The sequence below is a fragment of the Acanthaster planci genome, linkage group LG21 (assembly GCF_054643075.1).
Source record: "Acanthaster planci isolate LZ-2023a linkage group LG21, COTS_SCS, whole genome shotgun sequence".
In the NCBI taxonomy this organism is placed as follows: domain Eukaryota; kingdom Metazoa; phylum Echinodermata; class Asteroidea; order Valvatida; family Acanthasteridae; genus Acanthaster; species Acanthaster planci.
The window spans coordinates 3,850,843-3,868,292 of NC_141797.1; the positions used below are offsets into that span (position 1 = coordinate 3,850,843).

Sequence of the window (17,450 nt, forward strand, 5' to 3'; positions counted from 1 at the left end):
AGGAAATTCTGAACCACTGTTTTGATGAGATAGAGGCCTTCATTGGCCTACTGCAGAAAGCTGCTGAGGCCTATACAGAGCTGGTGCGTCGCCGTAAAGCACGCAAGAGCAAAAAACGAGAACCTGGGGATGGTTTGCTACTGGCTCGCTCTCGCCCACCACCAGAATCTGAGTACATCGAGTGCTTCAAAAAGTTCAAATATTGCTTCAATTTGCTGGTAAGTTTCTAGTGTAAGTAAGAAAATATCAACTAATATACATGCATTTTCAATTCAAATGCTTCTTGCAAGCAAGTTTCTGTTGTGATTGAAGCAGCAGCATTAGATCCATGCATTCCACCTGTCATTGAGTTTCTTTGATGAAAGAAGAAATGGTTGTGGATAAAAATGTATCTTAGTTCAGGGCTGAAGAATCACATCCACTGCTTCCCACGTTTTGATCCACTTTATCTTGAAGCTGATCAAACTAGAAAGTAAATTTCGCTTACTGTTGTACAAATTGCCATTCCCTTTCTTTCCACACAGGCCAGTCAGGCTCAAAAACCATCCATGACTTTAATGCACCCAAATTAATCCACCTCTCTTTGAAGCTTACATCAATTAAATGCTGTCTACTTGTTTTCCTACACAGGCCAGGCTTAAGAACCACATCCATGACCCCAATGCACCCGAGTTGATCCACTTCCTCATGGTGCCCCTGGAGCTGATCATCAAGAGTTGCCAGGGCACTGACCTGGCTGCCAACATTGTCTCTCCTCTCTTGACCCCTCAGTCTGTTGACCTCTTGACTAACTGCTTGACCTCTCGTGAGACTGACTTATGGAAATCATTGGGTCGGGCTTGGAATGTGCCCTCGTAAGTTGGTTTTTGATTGCTTCTGTGTTTTGGGGAGGGAAAGGTTAGAATGCCAGCATCAAGCTGTATACTGATCAAGGAGAATGCTACCTTCTCCTGATGAGCAGGGTTTAGATTTGTAGACGGTCATTTCTTCAACTATATTGAGTTACATAGTCTCTTTATAAATTTGACATTTCTGTAGTTTGATTTCAATTTCTTGTGATACATGAAATTTATCAATAAATTTGTTGTTTTGTGAATGTTAAGTTTAATATGTGGTGTAACTTAGTTGTTGGATGACTATGTAAGTTCACAGTGTAGAAATGTACCCTAGCAAGCAATGTTAGAGTGTTGAAAGGGCTAACATTTAAGACCATTCCGGAGAGATTACAATACAGAAACAAATATTGTCTTAACTACAGGTAGTTAAGTAGTGATGTATTCAGCTCCGTCCATCATGTGATATGTGATCCATTGCCTTTCTTCTTCCCAAAACCTTGACAAGCCAGGTCTTAGCTAATAAATTGTATCCATTTATGTAATGCAGGACAGAGTGGCCTAAAGAGCGACCGGTTCCCCGCTACACACCATATTTCCATGATGGCTGGTCACCACCACCACTGCCTGATCATCCGAGCCTGGAAGTCAATGCTGCAGTTGCTGCCAGTGCAGCTGCTGTTGCCCGTGGTGAACACAGGGACCGTGTTCCAAGTGTACGTATCTTGTGACTGTTTTTTCTGTGTGTTTTATGAACTGGTTAACCTGTTTGTGACATCCAACTTTGCCCCTTTTCCAAAAGCATCCAAAAGTAGATAATTGCAACATTTGACAATTCCTTTTCTCCAGGTTTTTTTTCATAGTTCAAAGTGATCCAAAGTTAAATTCTGTCTGCAGAAAGCTTGGCAAAATGGGAATGACACTTGTGGAACTTACATAAACAATGCAAGGTCCATTACGTCAGGGATAGGAAGGTACCTACTTCGGTCTAGTTTGGGCATTTGGGTCACAAATGATGGAACTATCTTTCTTTTGATAAGTGATGTAAACTAGTTTGTGCTCTAGTCAAAACTTGTGGGGAGACTGTGTCTCAAGTAAATGATCAATTTTCCACTTAACTTGCTAAAAACCTAGTGTAAAGCACAGTGGAGCAGTATTTACCAAAAAGATATACCCAATTGATGGCGACCAGTGAGAGGGATTTCTCAAGTTCTTGTTATCCTGACTGACCTCTCTTGATGAGTGATATTACAATGAAATTGGAGGATTCAGAGCAGTTAATTACAAGTTTGAGACCTGATATGCTACAGTGTTTGGTAATGGATTTTGCCTCAAAGAGTATTTAAGCTGGACAGGTGTTTATATTGCCACCTGTTGAACTTTCTGCTGTAATCTTCCAAGGTGCACAAAAAGTATCATCGCAGTAATGTAGCAGTGCGTTTTCTGTCACAAAATTGGAATGGCACAGGTTGTGTAGAGTTAGACTAGCTTGGTATCACTGTGTAAAACCCACCACGTTATGGGAAAACTTGGTTTTTGATCAACTTTGGAATGTATTGTCAACTTGTTCTGTTCCTCAAATCGCAGGGGTCTGATTATTCAGATGGCGTTTACAATGGTAACAAGCGCAACAGCAACAGTAGCAGTGTGTCAGATCAGCTACGTCCAAGCACCTCAAGGTACAGAGTAATCCTTACTGCCATGCAACCTACTTCAACTTCATGAAAAATTTAAGCGAAGGGGAAAACGAAAAAGGAGAAGGTTTGGTGTTCTTGATTACCATGGCTTTCAAAGTTCCATGCATTTGTTCACTCCCATGAGGTATCACAAGTAGAAAATGTCATTTCCAAAACACCAGGCTGATGTAGGCTGCTGGATATATCATGTAGTTGGCCTGACTGGCAGACAGCTTGTACATAAAATCAAAATACCATAATTCCCCAGTGCTTATAAACACAAATCAATCAATTTGTCGGGTTCACCACGAAGTGATTCTTAGGACAGTTTTGGTGCAACACGAAGTGACGTACCATCCAAAGACTTTGTACCAAGGATAAGTCACTGAAACCATCGAATTGTTCAAAATTGTTGACTCGGCCATTACACCAATCCGTCTAATTCCACACACTGCCGTCTGTGGGGATATTGAGTAGATGCAAGCGGGGGGCTACTGTCATTGACATTACTTCTTTTTCCTTTACAGGAGTCAAGACAATCCACCTGTAGTCTTTCCCAAACCCCAAGTCAACACTCCCCTTCCCCCAGGGGTCAAGGGCTTTGTCAAACCTCTCTTTGACTTTGTGGCTCGCAATGTTAAGGAATTGACCATCATGTCGGGTGAAAAACTAGAGGTAAATGATGCAAACTGCTGTTGCATAAGCTCACTACAAGAATTCTTTATTTCTAACTGCAGACTGTCCACAACTCCACAGAATATGTCAACTACTCAACTCACCTCCAACTTCTCTGCAACTTCCAGCTTATCATACCAATGAAGATTTAAAACTCTTCAAGAAATATTTACCAGTCATATTCCGTTTCCATTTTTTTAAGTATAATTACAAATTGCTGAATTTTCATGACTGTGTCAAATTTTCAGCTGTTACAGGATAAATGCAAGTGTTGGAAAACAGATTTGGCATCTTAAGAAAGCAACGACCATGTACTCATTTTGAATATTGGTTCAGCTTCGGGAAAAATTGTACAAATTGTGGAGAGTTCAGCTTGCTTTCATGAAATGAAGTGACCATAAGCTTGTTTGTTTTATGCCAACCCCTTAGGGATACATACATGTACACATGTACAAGAGTTGAAAAGTCAGTTACTGCCCTGTACATTAAATGCTCACTTAATTGCAATGTTTTTATGATGTAGCTCTTGGAGGATAATCGGAAGTGGTGGAAGGTGCGTAACTCATCTGGTCAGTATGGTTATGTGCCCTCTACCATCCTGACTGCCATCACCCCAAACCAACAACAGCAACAGCAGCAGCAGCAGCAACAGCCGGCCCGTAATCCAAACTTCAACTCAAACCACCATGCCCCTTCTCCTCAGTCCCCACCCACACCCCCGCTCCTGGGTGCCTCTACTTCCTTTGACCAATCTTTCAACAGCAGCAACTCCATGCAACAGAGGGCTTTGAACCAGGTAGGCTTAGTTGGACAGGTAGTTCTGTTACTGTTCAAGATAATGCTACTATAGTTCAAAGACATAGATTGAAAATCCAATTGAGATCTAGCCTTAGAATCAGTGATGCAGCTTGGGTTGTGTTTAATTAGCAATCATGGGCTGATTTTATCTGAAAGTCTATGCATCTGTCCTTGGTACCAGGTAGAATCGGCCAATGGTTGCCTTACAGTGGTTAGTTGAATTCCTTGGTACCAGGTAGAATCGGCCAATGGTTGCCTTACAGTGGTTAGATGAATTCCTTGGTACCAGGTAGAATCGGCCAATGGTTGCCTTACAGTGGTTAGATGAATTCCTTGGTACCAGGTAGAATCGGCCAATGGTTGCCTTACAGTGGTTAGTTGAATTCCTTGGTACCAGGTAGAATCGGCCAATGGTTGCCTTACAGTGGTTAGATGAATTCCTTGGTACCAGGTAGAATCGGCCAATGGTTGCCTTACAGTGGTTAGTTGAATTCCTTGGTACCAGGTAGAATCGGCCAATGGTTGCCTTACAGTGGTTAGTTGAATTCCTTGGTACCAGGTAGAGTCGGCCAATGGTTGCCTTACAGTGGTTAGTTGAATTCCTTGGTACCAGGTAGAATCGGCCCATGGTTGCCTTACAGTGGTTAGATGAACTCTACCTTGGTCAAATGATACTTGACAAACTGTTCACACATGCACATCTACCACCAAAGTAAAGCCCACCCCCCCAAAAAAAAAAAACCAAAAACAGTTGCTGAATGCCAACAGTGGTTAGACCTGGCATAAAGTGGAAACACTGTATGTTTGGCACACTCCTTAGACACCAATCCTCTGTATTAGTGGCTGGGCTGTATGGTCTTGCTAGTTTATATGACATCATAATTCAGTATCCTATATCAGGTGTGAGAGTGTTAGGTTGGGTTTGTCAAGGTTAGTCAATAAGAATGGCATCTTTCATATTTGTGACAGGCAGGCAGTTTTACTTTGAATTGTTAAAAACATGTCACCATATTTTCTTTCTTTACTTGCCTTCTGCTTGCTTTGGATTTCCTCCTATTTTTGTTTTTGTTCACACAATAAAAGTGGAAGTCTTATTTGACCAGGAGACAAAGGAGAGACAAACAACTTAAAAGGAACAAATCCAGCAACGTCTCTGAAAGCAGTCAATCAATTGAAACGACTCCTAAATCAAAACAACCAAAGACAGAAAAGAACATTGATCAACATAAGGAAGCTTCGGCCAATCAGAGACCTGGATGTATACCACCTGTAATCAATGTTCATGTATACATAATGTGCATCTGTTTGTAAAGTGTAAAAACGACTGGTTGTCAAGACAAGAATCCTACCTATGTAAATGTCTGTATCAGAACGATAACATGATTAACCACTTCCTGCCGGGGACTCCGGAATCGAGGGCGTATGGTTTATATGCGTGGCCGGGGTCTCCGAACTCCGTTCTCTGAACAAAAGACCATGCTGCTGGGAATTACCGACATTTTTCACTCTCAAAAGTGGTGATAATCCAGCCTTGTTTTGAAACCGTATACCAGGGTTTGGGGCATTGAAAGTGAGCGGATTACCACTGGGGACAAAAGCGCTCCACCACCGCAGCGATGAGCCACACAACACCGCTGCACGCTAATCCGGCCCCTATTGAAAAGAGGTCAGCAGTGCACTGAGCCAGGCCTGTGAACAAAAGATAGTTATACAACACCGCACAATCTGGGCTCTTTTTACAAAGCTGCAGGCCCCGCTGAAATACTTTGGCGTCAATGAAGGTCACCTGTCAACTTAGAGTAGTGCCTAAAGATTACTTCGTGCGGCTATAAACGACCGTTGAATGAAATGATGAATATTTGAAGGATTTTGAAAACAAAAAAAATGATTGTCATGCCGGCCCAGCATCATCAACATTGAAAATTGCCCCGGCATGAAGTGGTTAATCAATAAGAAGATGTCTTATGTAATGTGCCAATATTTTCAAATCCATGTACTTAATGTTGTGGGATATGTTTTTGTAGTATAGACATGTATGTGAGTTATGAAACAAACAATTTATACTCTGCATGCCTCTCGTTTGTTGTAAGAATGAACATTCTGAAAAGAAAGTTCCCATGTTCTGCCAGTGGAACATCAGCATATGGTTCCTGACATCTATTTAATATTTAGTTGAAAGAATTTGAATTGAGTAGGACTTGACCTAGTAACCTTTCAAACACTGCATCAATTTTCCTCCCACTTGTGATTAATCTGTGTTTCTATAACTTCTAACCTTGCATTGTCTTGATATGTGTATGTTGTGTGTGTGTATTCTGTGCTCTTAAACATTCAAATGCAGCCAAGAGCTGATTTGAAAGAACTCACAATAAGCCAAATTGTTAGCATGTAATCAACCTGTTATGACCTTGTGTGTTTTTGCAGGCTCCGCCCCCGCCCCCTCCTCCCCCAGGACCTGCTCCAGCACCTGTTCCACTAAGAGGTAAATTTGTAAGATTCTTTACAAGTCGACCCCTTTAGTTCAGCAGCAGCAACCAAAGTGTTGCAACCACACATTTGCTTAGCCTTAGCAGATGGTGTTTGTCTCTATGACTTCAACACATTTCTGTGATACATGTTTTCATCCATCGTTAAGTGTGCACTGAAGGCAGAAATTATTTTGTATGAAAAGCTCTGCAGTGGATTGAAATAAGACACATTCTATAAGGTTTATTTTCCCACTTGTTTTACAAGCTATCATAATAGAAATCAGCATTATTTAAAGTTTACATTAGAAATGTAGTGGGACACCACAAGGAAGCCTGGTCCCTTTGTGAAACAAAATGAGCACTGAGCATAGTGTGAAGATAGAGACAGAAGCAGCGTAATTATGTGTTGCTTACAACAGAACCTTGATTTATTGGTGGCCAGCTACTGTCATAGGCATCCTTAGAAGCTTGAGCCCAGAGGGACGAAAACCCCATTGCTGGGGGTTTCCTTGTGTACTACAATTTCACCATGGGACAATATGCTTTGTATGGACACAACAATGGGTGCCACTGACCTATGCTCTCCTTCTCAAATTGAAGCTCCACGGCAAGCCCAGGGAATGTTTGAGACCATGTCATATCACTGTCTAGTTATTCATATGCAGAAATGGTTTCTCACCAATTACACTACAGACAACATAAGCTTCGATTTTTACAGCATAAAATTGCTACATAATGCATGGGGTTATTGTCTTCTACAGTAATTTTGATACATCTAGCCAGTTGTCAAAAGTAATCTTAGAACAAACTATTTTCTTGTTGGATGTCTATTTACAAAGTTCAAGGTTATCAAACAATAAAAACTTGACACACAGATTTGCAAATAACCCAGAAACAGTGTAGATTAGCTCTGCCATCGTGCATATTCATATCAAGTTAGAATTAAAACAGTGAAGTTGCTCTTGCTGAAGCACGGTCCCCTCCATCAATGAAAAGATAGCTTGAGAGAAACTTAATGAATATGTCCATCAACATTTGGTTACCAAGCTGGTAAAGTTAAAAACATCCCTGATCAGAGAAAAATATCTACTTTGCTGTCACATTCAATTTGCAGTCATTCTAAGAGAATATAGTGAAAGCCTTTCTGTCTATACTTTACTACTCTATTGATCTGAATAAAATTTGTTTTTTCTGTGCGATTCTGTCCATAAAATCCTTTTGGACCTTCAGAGAACAACAGCCTTGATTTTGCCACTCAGCTGAAGAACACACTCCGTAAGAAGGAGCTGCAGAGGAGAGGAGTTAATGGTAAGGTTGACCAGCTCAGTCGGGTTTTCAAACATGTACAGTGATGTACTTAGACGAATGCATAATTTTTTATTATTTAAATTCAGTTATTTCAAACCAAAAATAACATACTAAGAAATGAAATAAAATATTGGATGGAGGGGGCCCCCCTACATGTCTAATCCCTATACACGCTAGACCATTGTTGCCTAACACATCCCTTCTAGATGTTTGAAAAGAATTCCTGAGATTCCGGTCAAACTGACCAACACAAAGGGGGAGGGGTTTCTCCGTCCCATATCTTGCTTCAAATATCTCTACCCCTTGCCCTAAGACAAATGCTGTCTTGTACTTTTACTTGGTCTAACAAAAGCTTTAAGCACAGCAGACATGGTGCAAGCCAGTGATCACCTTTCTGAAATTTCTAATTGAAGGGTTGTTTTTTAATTTTTTAAACAAATGTGTACAAAAATAGTGAAACTGTCACTAGTTGAAGCTCTGGAGATCAAAACTAACTTGAGTTCATTTCAGAGATGAATTCTTGCTTTGCCTCTGGTTCCAAGGCACTAACCAACTGTTTGCTTTTCTCCCATTCATTCCCCTGCCCACATTTCTGTTGTTTTTCCATCATCTACTTACCACCTACCCTATCCTTATTTTATTTCCATTTCCGATGTTGTGTCTTATGTCCTTTTGAACACCTCTTGTAACCTCCTTCCACTTTCCTGTATCCTGTCTGTATTCTCCCTCTCTCCTTGTTACAATCCTTCCTGAAACCTCTCTGCATCCTTCCTACCATGGAAATCACCTGGCATCCTCTGTGCATTCTTTCTGCATCCTCCCTGCATCCTCCCTGCATCCTCCCTGCATCCTCCCTGCATCCTCCCTGCATCCTCCCTGCATCCTCCCTGCATCCTCCCTGCACTGCCCTGCATCCTCCCTGCATCCTCCCTGCACTGCCCTGCATCCTCCCTGCATCCTCCCTGCACTGTCCCTGCATCCTCCCTGCACTGCCCTGCATCCTCCCTGCACTGCCCTGCATCCTCCCTGCACTGCCCTGCATCCTCCCTGCATCCTCCCTGCATCCTCCCTGCATCCTCCCTGCATCCTCCCTGCATCCTCCCTGCACTGCCCTGCATCCTCCCTACACTGCCCTGCATCCTCCCTGCATCCTCCCTGCATCCTCCCTGCATCCTCCCTGCATCCTCCCTGCATCCTCCCTGCATCCTCCCTGCACTGCCCTGCATCCTCCCTGCATCCTCCCTGCATCCTCCCTGCACTGCCCTGCATCCTCCCTACACTGCCCTGCATCCTCCCTGCACTGCCCTGGCATCCTCCCTGCATCCTCCCTGCATCCTCCCTGCATCCTCCCTGCACTGCCCTGGCATCCTCCCTGCATCCTCCCTGCCCTGCATCCTCCCTGCATCCTCCCTGAATCCTCCCTGCATCCTCCCTGCACTGCCCTGCATCCTCCCTGCATCCTCCCTGCACTGCCCTGCCTCCACCCTCCATCCCCCCTGCATCCTCCCCACAGTGCCCTGCATCCTCCCTGCACTGCCCTGCTTCCTCCCTGCATCCTCCCTACACTGCCCTGCATCCTCCCTACACTGCCCTGCATCCTCCCTGCATCCTCCCTGCACTGCCCTGCATCCTCCCTGCATCCTCCCTACACTGCCCTGCATCCTCCCTGCACTGCCCTGCATCCTCCCTGCACTGCCCTGCATCCTCCCTGCATCCTCCCTGCACTGCCCTGCATCCTCCCTGCATCCTCCCTGCACTGCCCTGCATCCTCCCTGCACTGCCCTGCATCCTCCCTGCACTGCCCTGCATCCTCCCTGCATCCTCCCTGCACTGCCCTGCATCCTCCCTGCACTGCCCTGCATCCTCCCTGCACTGCCCTGCATCCTCCCTGCACTGCCCTGCATCCTCCCTGCATCCTCCCTGCATCCTCCCTGCATCCTCCCTGCATCCTCCCTGCATCCTCCCTGCATCCTCCCTGCATCCTCCCTGCATCCTCCCTGCATCCTCCCTGCATCCTCCCTGCATCCTCCCTGCATCCTCCCTGCATCCTCCCTGCACTGCCCTGCATCCTCCCTGCACTGCCCTGCATCCTCCCTGCACTGCCCTGCATCCTCCCTGCACTGCCCTGCATCCTCCCTGCATCCTCCCTGCATCCTCCCTGCACTGCCCTGCATCCTCCCTGCATCCTCCCTGCATCCTCCCTGCACTGCCCTGCATCCTCCCTGCATCCTCCCTGCATCCTCCCTGCATCCTCCCTGCATCCTCCCTGCACTGCCCTGGCATCCTCCCTGCATCCTCCCTGCATCCTCCCTGCATCCTCCCTGCATCCTCCCTGCATCCTCCCTGCATCCTCCCTGCATCCTCCCTGCATCCTCCCTGCACTGCCCTGCATCCTCCCTGCATCCTCTCCTCATCTTATTGCTGTTGTCCAATCTGTGCCATGTGTGTCATCACTCTTGCATCACCTCAACCTTCCCTCTCCCCCCCACACACACCTCCCCCATGCCTCCACTTCATCCAATCAACCCACAAAAAGTTGAAGATTTAATCCCCAACCGTGCAGAGAAGACACACACGGACCTGCATGAGGAGCTGATGAAACGTGTCAACCAGGGCCCTCCCAGGAACTTCAACGTTCGACGCAGCACAGGAGCCAGTGTCAATATCAACTATGTGTCCTCTGCAGACGATGTCACTAAGTGGCTACAAAGCAAAGGCTTCAGCAAACTGTGAGTACTAACAGGTAGAAATGTAGCTACATGTAATCTATAGATGATGACGTCCTTCAAAATATGTAATACACCTGCCCAAATCTTCCAAACTCAACCACTGTGCAAAAGTCAATAGGCGCATTCTGGTATTTTTGATTTCAATGTAGCCAAGCAGGAGTCAATTGACTTTAATTGGTGTCAATTACTGGTCAAAGTCATAGGTCAGGTCACTTGTTCAAGTATTAAGGTAAGACGGAATGTACAGTGATAAAGGAATACTTTTGTCAGGATTTATTTCATCACTGCCCTTAAAATGGAAAACCGCATATTGAAGTATTGGTTTGTATTTTGATTTAAAAATTTTGTTACTTGAGAAATCTGGTTGGGTTGTGATGACTTACTTGCAAGTTGCATATTAATAAGGAATAAATATGTGCTTGGTCAGTCTTAAACATGCATTTAAGACTGGCTCATAAGAATGGACGCATCTAATGCCCAAGCCGCAGGTGAGGGCGTTATCGGCAAACAGTCTCCTGAGCCCGTCTTGAACGTTAGTTTAAGACCTTCCAAGCACATGTTTATTCTCATTCTTTAAAACTTTTTCAGTAAGTCAAAAGAAGTCAATCTATGATGGATTTCTAATGATTTTGTTCTCGGATTTTACTTTCATTTCCTGAACATCCCCATCCATTTTATGGCATATTCCAAGTGCAAATTGTCCAAAAGAATCTCCTTATATGGACTTAGGTGCATGTTTAGTGAGCCATGTGCTCACAGACTCTTGACCAATCAGAATCAATTAAACTGTCGCATATCCAGGTGCTAGCGCGTGATTTACGCAGCGGACATTTATCACTTCTCAGCAGGCATTTTTAAATGAGAATACTTGGTCAAGTTGCATGTTTTTGAATAGGGAGACTGTCTGAGGTGCTAATGAATGACATTTATTGTTGGCCCTGATTGTAACATTATTATTAATTGCTTGATAGGACTGTGGACAGTTTGGGGGTACTGACAGGTGCTCAGTTGTTTAGTTTGACCAAGGAGGAGTTACGTCAGGTGTGCTTTGATGATGCCAATCGTGTCTACAGCCAGCTGATGGTGCAGAAATCAGGCCTAGAGGTGAGTTGTTCATCTGACCCAGTCCCTTAACAATATGGGAAAAATTGTGGTTGGTATTAACTAGACAATCATTTTGTGTTTTTCAAACAAAATGGCTTGTGTCCACCAGATCTAGGTTTGTGTTTGCTATGAAAATAATGGTACAGTTGAGTATGTTAGGCTGTGTCTGAAACGAGCTTTCAGAGCTACGGCTAGGTCTATTGTCTATGTGTCTCCACACATTTCCAATGGAACGAAGACCTAGACCTAGCGTTAGACAACCGATTCGGATGCAGCCATAGAATCCTTGATACGTGTGATTTTACAAGTCTGTAAAGAGATCTGGAAAAATAAAAATTATCTTGGAAAACTCTGCAAAACAGTTTGAAAACTCTTGGTAGGATTCTGGATTTGTAAGTGACTAACGTGCACACAACTAACAGTGAAAGATGGAGACTGAATTCAATTCCATTTTGTAAACCTACGAGTATTTCAGTAAACCCTCCAAGATTTAAGATCATTACAATGCTAGTGATCAAAAGATACATGAATGGTACTGTATTATATAGTCAGTGTTATTGTGTACTGGGTACACAATGTTAGGATGTGCTACTTTGATTGGGTGAGCATGGTACTCAGAGGAAACAGCTGGAATGGTGATTGGTGAGGTCTTATATTAACCTCATTAACCCTAACACTCAAGGTTGAGTACAAGAGGCAAGTTTCAGGTTGTTTGGGTTAATTCCTGCAATTGTAGAATAGCTTTATTGTTGTTGTCATTAAGAGATGCCGTTCTCTGTGTTGTTGTAGGACCAATCCAACACATCCTCTGAACTCAAGGCTATTATGCATCGAAGGAAAGTTCAGTCAGACTCTGATAATTCCAACGAGCAGGAAAACTCACCGTTCAACTCGCCCCCACCTGATTTCAGTCCTGCTGCCCCACCTGGTACCTAGGCTTGGTCATTCTCAGTTGGGCATTGATTCACAGTCAGGCAGTATTGAGACTACCCTGCTAACAGCTTATTACTAGGGTATTCATTGTTATATGTAATATCCAACTAGTTCCATGGGGCACCAACACTGCCTGACTGTGAACAAATGTAATTCATTGTCCTTCCATTATATTGCTGTTATTTGTCTGGTCTTGTTTGTTTACTCTCACCAGAGGTAGTTTTCCATTCATGTGTTTATGAAGAAGGTTTTTGTTAGCACTAATAATGTACATAATAACATACTGACCAGTCATGGACATGTAATTGCTTTTGGCTAAAAACATATACTTATAGAAACCCAAGTTGTGTGACATGTTGAATTAATTTGTCATTCTTAATCCCCTTTTCCTGAATCACAAACTATGTGTTCAATATTAAAAACCCTAAAACCATTATTCAGCAATAAATTCAGTGTGTGTTAACTGAATCATCCAAAAGAGTTGTAGTAACACTGATTAGTCACTTTTCTCATGTCAGACTATTTTTTAAAATTAGTTGGTGGGTATTAATTGGAATAATCTGAACTGGTTATTTATGATACTCTATTATGTGCTGAGTGTGAAATACACCATGTCCATAGAGTATAAAAGGAAAGGCCCTTATATTCTTAACCATTTTTGGAAAGTAGAGGTCTGATATTTGAATTCAGCAAAAGGCTTATTGGTCTTTTGAAGTTTTTCATTGTTGTTTAGTTCCCATAGCAATAACTTTGTTGTATTCAAACCAAGCCTATCTGTCAAGCAACAGTTAAAAAAGCTTTCCTTTTCTTCCCTGCTTGCTTTGCAGCAGTCCACATTTGTTGTTTCTTGCGCCAAGCAAAGCTTTATTGCTTTCAAAGTAGTAGCTGCTGACACACAATCTAAAGACTTGTATGTTTTCATCTATTGGATGTGCTTTAGTAAATTGAATAAGTTTAAGCAACCTGAAATCTTTTTTAAGAAGTCACAAACGCAAGTGGGCAGGGCCAGAATTTTTGTCTTGAATAGTTGTTATTTCTGGGGCTTGGATATTCACATCTCTTTGGCTGCTGTTTTTGTTATTGCTTTGCATGATTTTCATAATCACGCTATTTTTTTTTTTTTACCCTTCCTTAACCCTCCCCTACCCAACCTTAAAACCCCAACAGACTCGTCAGTCTTTTGGTAGGTACACTACTCCACAAGTGGGCACTTCCAGTGGGGGCTTGTCTACAGACATCCTTTACTGATTTGCTGATTTGCATGCAGCTAGTTTTCGTCATGCTTTGCTCTTTGGAATGAAAATGGCTACCATCCATGCAGATAAATAATATGCATTCTCAATTGATTTAAAAGTGATCATGCCATTTGCATGCTGCTATAGTCACCCATTTAAGTGTTGATAACTGTGATTAAGTTGTTATATAGGGGTGGTTTTATTCTGGTGAAGGGCTTTAATGTACACCTTTGTATTCAGTTAGCAACAGGCCAGATTTTGTACTAAACTGTTCATAACAAGAGAAGAATGCTTGAAACTGTATCTTTTTCTTTGTTTTTTAAGCCACAATGTAGCATTCATGTTATTTAGTTTGTTTTGGTTTCTGTGTGTCCATGTATGTTCATCCTGTTATCAGATTTTGTATTCATGCATGGCATGTGGTGACATCCTACCAGTATGTTGAACGTTGACATTTAAGAGTAAATTTTAGAACGCAACTTAGAACACTGCAAGTCCACTTTCATTGGAAATGTCACTTCTTGCAGCTAAACTTTACTTGTGGAGCAATTTGTCAAAATTCAATGCATGATATTTAAACTGCCTCCTCCACCATCCCTTTGGAACTTAGGTCTTTTATGATAACACAAAAACACCGTTGTGAAGAATTCAGTTGTAAAACCAGGCCTACCAAATGTACTTGAATTCAGTACTGCAGAATTGATGATACTGTTTTCAAAATTACATCATCGAGTATTACATTGTACTTTGAAGATTTATCCCCTACTTCCTAGTATTTGGTAAAATCCTGTTCATGTGTACATGTACAAATAATTGAGTAGAATGGTGCAGGCAAAACATGGGTATATAAAGAAATTTAGTCTAACCTATATATTTGACAATAAATGAATATGTGTATTTTTATTTACATCTCTTTTTCCCAAAATGAGTATCAGTAAGACTTACCGTTCATTTTTTTTCTAAAGTATTTTTCAATATTTATGAGTAATCGTTTTTCTAAACAGTTGTGACAAAAGTTGGGAAAAAGTGTTTTTCAATATGAAGAATCATGCAAATGACCATTGAAACAGATTTTGTAAATACTCAAAAATAGGTCCTCTTGCGGCATATATATTCATAAAATCGTACATATTCATTTACATGCAAATTATTGTCAAGTATTATGCATGTCATTGACATTTACAGATATTATTTTTATGTTAATGTAACCTTTCTAATAGCGCATGTATCATTGGGTAGTCATTGCAGTTGGGTCTTTTGTAGGGCAAAATTGACAGCTTGCTATACTACTAACCTCGATTTGTTTCTGTAGGCACCTTACAATAGACATGTATATTTGGTGCACATACATGTAATGTACACTTTTTTTTCCTATTCAACATAACCACATGTTAATTTTGTTTATACATTCATTTGCATCTTCATTGGAGAGTTAATGTTAATGCTGAAAACTTCATTAGTAGCATGCGTTCCTTGCCCTTGGTTTAAGTCCTCATTTCTGTTTTGAAGAGGACACAACTGGGGTTGCATTCCAGTGGTACAGACATTGGATTGGAACGGATTGTCAAGACTTCTGCTTCAGGCAAATACTGCCTTGTGGTTCATGCAGATAAACACAGAACAGTCATTTTCCAAAGCTCTTTTAGCCAACTGTAAGAAAGCAGTGGTCTCAATTGTGTGTATTCTTAACTTTTGACTATGTTCACAAAGAAAGTGAGTGGTGAATGACATTAATTACATTAGCCTGGTTTCAGTCCAAGTAGTCTGTGAGACTTACTGACAAGCTAAAACACATCATCCTTACCTCGGCTTCTGTAACCTTTTACCTGTTCCTGTGACCAGCAAGGAGTTGTTATTCATCAGTGAAATTTAAGCGACATTGGACAAGAAGAGGAGTTAATTAGGGAATACTCATTAGCATAAGTGCCTGTTAATTATATGTAAATATTCATAAGCTATATATTGATTGAGGTTAGACTGGATACTGTCATATAGTTTCACACTACAATGCATTAAAAGATCTAAAATGAAGTAGCCATTAATGACTACATCTTGTATGAACCAGTGTAGGAAGTATATAACGAAGGGCATGGTCATGCTGTGGTCAAGTTCATTATCATGTAGGCCTAATGTTATGAAAGACTGTAATCTGACATTTTGTACTTCTGCACACTGGAACTAACTTAAGGTGCCAGCTAACGAATAGTATGTGCATACGTCCTTACTTTATTGTTTTAGTGCGAGAAAGCTTTCCATTGAAAGTCACTATTTGTAATCAACATTTTGGTGTAGAAAATTGGAATACTTTGCCGAAATATATTAGATACATGTATGTGATTCTTGCTATAAAATTATGATTGCACTGTACTAATCTATGCATTTTTATTTTTTGGAAAAGAATTTTAAAATAAATTATATAATATTTGTGTATAAAATGAAAAATGGTAGTGTTGAATTGTTATTTTTGTAATAATTGTTGACATCATGCTAAGTCAACACTGTAAGAAAGTCGGAAGTCTTGGGTACATGTAGGTGTCTCACAGTGGCTCAAGTTTCATGGCGCTGCTGGCAAAAATTGCGTGGCAAATTCCTGCATTGAGTGAACACCAGCTGAAAGCCAGCCACAGGAGACTTGCATGTGCACTGACCCATAATATGTTGTTACTTGGCAAATATTTCCATTCCATAAGTACTAGCTGTGCTTACTGCTTAGTTGCTCCATGGCATTGGCTCCTGACATCAATTAGTGAAGCTGCCATGCAGACAACATTGCTCAGCCAGTCACAGGGAATATTTGACATTCTATAGACTGTGTAACCTTTGACCTTTAATTGGCTGTAACATTTGACATTCTCAAAGCAAGACTAGTCAATGCTTATCTATTTTGTTGGCCTAGTTGTTCCATGAAGTTAGCTGCCAATTTGTGGAAAGACTTTACAAGTGAGACTAAATGAGTGATTGGGAGGCAAACTCTGTTGGCGTTACCTCTCTCGTTTACACTGAGAGGTTTTTTCAAAGCAGGTGTGCGTTACCAGTCCCAAAATAATCCACTGAAGATGAGAGCAAAATTTTTAAAATAAACATTGTCATTTGCATATGTTAGCCTTTCTCAGTGTACAAACAAGGATTTTAATTACTATATTGTGTATTCCTGATGACCAGCCTTTCCTTACTCTCCATGCTTGTCATTGTGTGGGTCTGATGTTCAGACAGTAATTCAAATTCTGCTGTAAAGTGAATGAGATTGAAGGAAAGCAAATCAGTAGAGAGTGAAGTCTACAGCCACACTGTGTTTGGATTGTATTGTAAACTGGGGGCAAACTCTGTAATGCACATCTTGTAGCGTAGCTTAAATACAATTACCCTTTGACCTCATTCTGAATATTAAGAACTATACATGTATGTTGAAAGGGGTGATGGTATTAAAATAAATGGTGTATTCTCTTCTGAATATCTGACCTGTTTTTAATCAATACATTTTTATATTTTTAGCTCATTATTCAATCATCAGTATAACAGTGTATTCCAGGTGTCAATAAAGAAATAGTGTTTATAAACAATTGACATTAAAGTTTGAATTAATATTTTTAGCTGTTTACATTGTCATTGTTTTTTAATGACGGTTTTACAAATGTCTGACCAAAACAATTGTAGTTTTGCACTGAACATAATCCATCGCAAAGTCCATGAT

General features: G+C 41.5%; 1 protein-coding gene across 7 annotated transcripts in view; it reads left to right on the forward strand.

Annotated features, from left to right (window-relative positions):
• Positions 1-17,347, forward strand: part of LOC110981620 (epidermal growth factor receptor kinase substrate 8-like) — an 85,657-nt gene extending 68,310 nt beyond the window's left edge. For 4 of the 7 annotated variants that reach the window (XM_022239326.2, XM_022239331.2, XM_087131175.1 and 1 more), the window contains 12 exons: positions 3-218; positions 631-854; positions 1,384-1,549; positions 2,421-2,512; positions 3,037-3,184; positions 3,708-3,980; positions 6,407-6,464; positions 7,681-7,758; positions 10,295-10,487; positions 11,459-11,591; positions 12,381-12,519; positions 13,692-17,347. In XM_022239326.2, coding sequence (XP_022095018.2) covers positions 3-218; positions 631-854; positions 1,384-1,549; positions 2,421-2,512; positions 3,037-3,184; positions 3,708-3,980; positions 6,407-6,464; positions 7,681-7,758; positions 10,295-10,487; positions 11,459-11,591; positions 12,381-12,519; positions 13,692-13,711 — 1,740 coding nt within the window. In that variant the 3' untranslated portion in view covers positions 13,712-17,347. Of the gene's footprint in view, positions 1-2; positions 219-630; positions 855-1,383; positions 1,550-2,420; positions 2,513-3,036; positions 3,185-3,707; positions 3,981-6,406; positions 6,465-7,680; positions 7,759-10,294; positions 10,488-11,458; positions 11,592-12,380 lie in introns of all 7 variants that reach the window. The other 3 variants (XM_022239334.2, XM_022239335.2, XM_022239333.2) reach the window with 3 other exon arrangements.
• The last annotated feature ends 103 nt before the right edge of the window (positions 17,348-17,450 follow it).